Source organism: Vicia villosa, linkage group LG1 (assembly GCF_029867415.1).
Source record: "Vicia villosa cultivar HV-30 ecotype Madison, WI linkage group LG1, Vvil1.0, whole genome shotgun sequence".
In the NCBI taxonomy this organism is placed as follows: Eukaryota; Viridiplantae; Streptophyta; class Magnoliopsida; order Fabales; family Fabaceae; genus Vicia; species Vicia villosa.
In genome coordinates this window covers 151584814-151591974 of record NC_081180.1, presented here as the reverse complement: position 1 = coordinate 151591974, position 7161 = coordinate 151584814, and the positions used below count along the sequence as shown (strand labels likewise).

Genomic DNA, 7161 nt, shown 5'->3' with positions numbered 1-7161 from the left:
GTCTTATAAGTGTTACAGAAATGGAAACTGATGTGAGATATACATGATGATTTTGATTAGTATAATCGATACGATAAAATTTGTGACGAGTAGTGTATATTCATGTCTGATAAATTATTCTCTCTGAACAATATTATTCCAAGATTTTTGTAACGAACAAACAGCATGCCAAATCAATATTGCATTTTGTTTTGATCAGTGTAAAAATTGCATTGTAATAATTTAATTTAATTTAATTAAAAAATTTAATAACAATTTATAAATTTTTTATTTTATATTATCTCTCTCAATTTCCCGTGACTGCTCTAGCTAGATGGAAGTCATGGAACATTCTTTCACTATTACTTGTTCTCTCAATAATAACCGTTGCAAATACATCATGCATCCATGCAGAAATTGATGACCCCACGTGTGCAAGACCAGCAACACGACAAGTGCGAATAAGCCTTGTCTTCCTCACAAACATATACAACTAAGCACCTACCTTAGTCAATTCCAAGATTCTCTCACTTCGGTCAAGTCAACTTCAACATACCAAAATATTATAACAAAATAATATCACTTATCCAAATTCAAACCGTCACATACGACTCATGCATGGTCAAAAAGCCTACCAAAGCCCACAAACATAAATATTACATATAAATATAGCATTTCTCTACTGGCTATAGCTCATCAACCTTCATAGTAAACACAAACAAAACTTGAAATAAAAATCTTATTATTATTTACTTACTACTAAATTTATTGTGTTTAATGGAAGGAGTTTCGAATTCGACAAATGGGAATGTTGTTGATCAGATAAAGTATAGAGGAATTCGTAGGAGGCCATGGGGAAAATATGCAGCAGAGATTCGTGATCCGACAAGGAAAGGAACAAGAATATGGCTTGGAACATTTGATACTGCAGAACAAGCTGCAAGAGCTTATGATGCTGCTGCTTTTCATTTTCGTGGTCATAGAGCTATTTTAAACTTCCCTAATGAATATCAAGGTCCCAATTCATCATCTTCTTCATTACCTATGCCTCTTACAGTGTCTCATCCTCATCCTCCTCCTAATCATGATCATGATCATGATCCTAATCCTAATCTTAATCCTAATCCTTCTTCTTCTTCATCTTTTTCTTCTTACTCTGTTGATGATAACTTTGATTTTGGATTTTTGGATAATAAGTTGCTACAAGAATTCCTTCAAGAAGGAACACAGTGATTAAGAAGCTACTGTTGAAGAATATCAAATGGCATGCAATCTGTGGTTTAGTAAATTTCTTTTTATTAAATTATTTGGGATTGTTTATGTAAGTTATTCTTATAATTAATGAGATTGCGTATTTTGGATGTTTATAATAATTGTAAGAATTTAATTGAGATTGAGAAAGAAGAGAGATGGATATTTTTCTTGTTTTATTATGGGGGCTTTCATTTGCTTGGCTTTGATATCAAATGACTTGTAATAAAAACTCTTTTGCACACACTAGTTGAAAGAAGAGAAAGAGTAACTCATTAATTTTATTCAAACTTGACATATCAATGCATCATGTTTGGATACATGTGTATAGGCTTGAAAATAGAAAACACTTATGGGATAAGTAACTATAATACGGCGGTGATGAAACGGTGGTACAGCTGCATCCACTTGAATTCTTACTAGCTAAGCAAACTAAGAAACCTATCTAATAAGTCACCTCTTCAATTTTTTGATAACCTTTCTTAATCAAGAAGAATGTCAAACTACACTTATACACTTATTGCCTTTATAGTAATCAATCCAAACATCTTCTTTAATGTGTAGAATAGCTCAATCTTTAGAGGTTTTGTAAATATATCTGTAATTTGTTCTTTAGTTGAACAATACACGATCGCCACTTCTTTATCAAATATCAACTCTCTTACCAAGTGAAACTGAATATCAATATGTATCGATCGTCCATAAAAAACGTGATTCTTACTCTGTGCAATAGTTGACTTGTTGTAACAAAATATATTTGTTGGACTACTTTTCTTTTGGTGTATCACTTCTAAAATTCTTCTCAACCACATTGTATGAGTATCACAATCGGTTGCTGCAATATAATCTACTTCAGCGGTAGAAAGTGCAACAACTGGTTGTTTCTTCAAAGACCATAAAATTGCACCCGTGCCCATGTGAAATGTGTAATGTGACGTACTTTTTCTTGTTTCTGTATCTCCCACCCAATCACTATTTATGTATCCAAAAGTTCCACTTCATTATTTCTAGCATATACTATATCAGGTCTTGTCGTAGTCAAAAATCTCAGACTTTCGATCAAACTTTTATACTAGGTTGAGTCCACTCTTTTGCCATCGTTTTCTCTTGTCAACTTCAACTTTTCTTCAACAAGCGTGTAAATAGGCTCTGAATTCTCCATCTTGAACTTATTCAAATTATCACTTACATAATTCTCTTGAGAAATAAAAATTCCATCATTTTGTTAAATGATCTCAATGCTAAGAAAAGTAGGACATTAAGCCCAAACCTGTCATTTCAAAATGTCTAATCATAGCCTTTCTGAATTTTGCAATCATTTCTGGATTATTTCCCATGAAAATCAAATCATCAACATATAGGCACTCAATAAGGACATCTCTAGGATCAATATATTTGATATATAACGTATGCTCATAAGGACACATCTCTCAAAACCATTCTACACAAAATAAGAATCAATATTCTTATACGAAGCTCTTGGGGCCTACTTTAAGCCATATAATGTTTTCTTCAACCTATAGACTTTATCTTCCTTTCCTTTGACTACGTATCCTACAGGCTACTCAAAGTAAACCTCTTCTTCTAGATTACTGTTTAGAAATGCACACTTAACGTCCATTTGATGTATTTTCTAACTATTTTGAGTTGAGATCGAAATAAGCATTATAATTATATCCAACCTTGCAACATGAGCACATACCCTAAAGTATTAATACCTGGTTTTTTCTTGTATCTGCCACTAGCCTTGCTTTAAAGTAATCAATCTCACCAATGGGTTTGTACTTTGTATTGTACACCTACTTCACTCCTATAGATCTCTTGTCTGCTAGAAACTATGTTAGCTTCCATGTTTGATTCTTCTTAATTGCATGAATTTCTCCATTTATGGATTTTCTCCAATTTTTATCATCTACCGCTTCTTTAAAAATAAATGGCTCACAATCAGTAAATAAAGCAAAGTTGATAATCTCTTCATCAGATGGGTCATTATCGTTACCCAAAACACAATCTTGCAGTCTGGCTGGTAATCTACGCTTCCTTTGTTGTCTGTTGGATGTTTTTGGCTCATCAAGTGTTGTTTGTTGTCTGCTGGATGTTTCTCGCTCATCAATTGTTGGATTATATTCAGTCTTCTCTTCGTAATCATTTGAAGTCACAATTGACCCTTTTATAAATTTAAGGACCAAACCCACAATTCTCCTTCATCAAAAGTCACATCTCAACTAAGTCATATCTCGACTAACAATCATCTTCTTTGTCTCTGGATTATAGAGCTTATATGCTTTTGAGTTTGAACTATAGCCAACAAAGATACATCTTTCTCCTTTGTTATCTAAATTAATTTTCATTTGATCTGGTACATGAGCATATGCAATACATCAAAAAACTCTAAGGTGCGGAATTGTAGGTCTTCTTCCACTCCAAGCTCCTTTGGGAGTCTTTTTTTTGGACGCTTTTTGTATGACACCAATTTAAAATGTCAACCACAATAGCAACAACTTCTGCCCAAAACTCCTTAGACTTTTTTTTGGCCTTCGATATCCATCTCACCATATCCATGATTGTTCTATTCTTTCTTTCAGCAACTCCATTATGCTGAGGTGTGTATCTGGTTGTTAACTGATGCTCAATTCCATGTTGCTCAAAGAAACTTGTACTAGTGAGGTATTCTTGGCCTTTAACTATTCTCAATGCTTTGATTTTACAACCAATTTGTTTTTCTACAAATGCCTTGAATATCTTGAAGGCGTGAATCACATTCTTCTGATGTTTGTTTCAAAAAATGCACCCAAGTATTTCTACCGAAATCATCAATAAAAGTAATAAATTACATACAACCACCAAGTGTTGGTATTTCTACTAAACACAAGTCTGAATGAATTATCTCTAACAACATATTTGCTCTCCAAGACATTTTAGTTGGAAATGAATCTCTAGGCTTCTTTCCAATTTGATAAGTTTCACATACTCCATTATAAATATTCACAACAGGCAATCCAGAAACATATTCTTTTATTGACAACTAATTCAAGCCAGAAAAATGAAAGTGAAAAATCTCATTTACCATAATCAATCATAATTTGAAATGATAAAACTCAAGAAATAAAATTTTTCATGTTGAATTTTCAAAGGAAATAGGCGGTTTGGTGTAAATCATACCTTTGTGATAAATCTATCATTTCAGTCAATCAACATGCATAACTTATTGTGAATATGCATGTTGTAACCTTTCTCTGATAGTTGTCCCATACTCAATAGACTGTGATGAAGACCAGGAGCATAGAAAACATCACCAATAAAATTTTGTGATCCATCTTTCAACCTGATGGAAATTAGGCCTTTCCCTAAAATTAGAATATTTGAATTGTTTCCAAATTTTATCACTGACTTTGTTGTTTCATCTAGAGAAGAAAATAACTCTTTTTTCCACACATATGATTACTACATCCATTGTCTAAATACTAAATATTTTCTTCTTCTGAAAACTGTATTACTTGCCAAAAATAAATTGTGTGGATACTCAAAGTACTCACCGGTATTTTGATATGAGCTTTCTGCCACATTCTCCTGATGTTTATATCTACAATCAGTTGCTATGTGTCCAAACTTTCCATAGTGATAACAACTATAATTTGTCCTTTCTTGTTTGTAGTAACTTTTCCTCTGCCATGATATGTAGATCCAAAGCTATGTCCACCTCTTCCTTGATGCGCTGGATTTGAAACTGTTGAAGATGTTGCCTCTCCATCGGCTGAGGTTGCCACGTCTTCTTCCTCCATAATTTCCTTGGCAACTTCCTCTATAATTTTGTCTTCCTCTATTGTAATTATTTTGTCATTTTTCTTCTTTGGTACGACTTGATTCAAAAGTCTGGTTTAAATTTATTTGGCTCTTTAGAGCCTTTTCTTTTACTACTTTCTCAATCTTTTCTAATATTCTATTGACACACCTTTCAATGCTTCCATTTAACACTGCTACACACAAAATATTTGTATCGCGGGACTCAATTATAGTAGTCACCACATGGTCAAACTTCATAGGTATCATACGCAAAATCTTTTCTACCACTTTGCTTTCAGAAATATCTTCTTCATATACTCTCATCTTATTGACTAGATTTATAACACGAAAAAAATATTATTCTACTGTTTCTGAATTAGACATTTCGTATCTTTCATATTCTCTACACAACGATTGTAATTTGGGCTTTTGAGCCTTCTCTACTCCTTTATGTGACAACTTCAACATGTCTCATGCTTCTTTAGAAGTATTGACATTTTCTATTTTGTCAAAAATTGAGTAATCAATTTCTTGATAAAACGGTGGTATAGCTGCAACCATTTGAATTCATCCACTTGAATTCTTACTAGCTAATCAAGCTAAGAAACTTATCTGATATTCAACTCTTAATTTTTTTGATAACCTTCTAGACTTGATTTAATTAATTCAACAGGTTTTTTTTTTATCTTTTCAATTACTTGTATTTAATTTGGATATAATATTTGATTTATTTCTTATTTTTTTAATTTTTGTTGAAATTGTAAATGAGCTCGGATATACATGCTAATATCTTTCAAATGTAATTATTTTCAATAGATTACAATGAAAAAAGAGAATAGTGTTCCTCATCTATGAATTTCTTAACTATTCTAAAGAACGTTAAGAGTTACTAAATTAAGAAGTGCGTAAAATAAAGTAAAGCATAAAGATGAAAGGACAAAAATGTGTAAAAAAGTTATTTAATAGATTGTGTATAATTTTCTTTTACGAAGGTAAACACTATTCATAATGATCAAAATAATGTGGCCTACAAAATTTTCCATTCCTTAGTTAAATACGTGAGTAGTGCATGATTTTTCCCTTAAAGGGTGTAAGTTGCTCTAATCCACACATACACTATTTCCTCATCATAAGCACTGTATCTACACCAATTTTAGTTAATGGCATTATAACTAATAAACATGAGTAAAATAACAAATAGTCCAATTTCGCTGAGCTTTGAATGAGTCTAACGCTTCCATGACCCCTATCGTTCTACGCAGACATGCGAAATATTCGAGTACTCACAAGTCTTTGTAATCGCCTAACATTCATTTGGTCGAGAGAAAACTTGCATGACCTTAACTTTGAATGATTGCAGCAGATTTCGACTAATAAGTTATTTATAATTAGGTGTAAACAAATGTATCATGCATTATATTATCTCTTAGCCTTGATTTGTAAAATGATGTGACATAAACAACAATTACTATGTGTAAATGATTTCATTATTGTGTTGCAAAAGAGAAAATTAGAACTCCCACTCTCTTAAAAATAAGTGTCTTTTTAGCATTAAAAAATTGTCTCAAAATAATTGTCTCTTTACTTTTTCAATGTAATTTTAATTAGTTTTTATCAATTTTATCTTTTATCTACACTTTTTCAAATCATGACAATATAAAACTACCAATAGTAATTAAGGGTAATTTTGTAAAGATATTATTTTTATTGACTCAATCTTTACTTTTTTTAATCTGTGTGTAACAACTTAAACGACTTTTATTTTGAGCCGTTATAAACTCTCTCGACTTACAAATTGACAAAGTTCATTAATTTATGCTGATTTGATTATTCCAATGTTTGTATTGTTCCTTTCACTAAATTAAGTAATAACTTTGCCTAATCATTGGGAAGACTTCATAAATTTCTTTTGTCAAATTATAACTCTTTAATCCTTCTATCTATATCTCAATTTTCCTTAATTTCTTAACTCAACTTCTTGCAAAGCAATCTCTTTTAAATATTCTTGGTCTTGAGCACTTCCTTCACTTCTCTTTACAAATCATAATATTTTCGAGAATGACCACATCAGATTCTCAAATTTTAACCAAAATTTAAGACAATATTGAAGTAATTATGCAAAGGGCATATACCTTATTCAAGATCACA

General features: G+C 31.7%; 1 protein-coding gene across 1 annotated transcript; it reads left to right on the top strand.

Moving 5' to 3' along the window:
• Positions 1–671: 671 nt before the first annotated feature.
• On the top strand, positions 672–1495 carry LOC131619083 (ethylene-responsive transcription factor ERF098-like). The gene has a single exon (XM_058890227.1). The coding sequence runs from the start codon at positions 757–759 to the stop codon at positions 1210–1212; it is 456 nt and encodes a 151-aa protein (XP_058746210.1). The 5' UTR covers positions 672–756; the 3' UTR covers positions 1213–1495.
• The last annotated feature ends 5666 nt before the right edge of the window (positions 1496–7161 follow it).

Bases quoted from the DNA above. Each gene is read 5' to 3' on its own strand.
- LOC131619083 (XM_058890227.1), top strand. From the start codon at position 757: ATGGAAGGAGTTTCGAATTCGACAAATGGGAATGTTGTTGATCAGATA.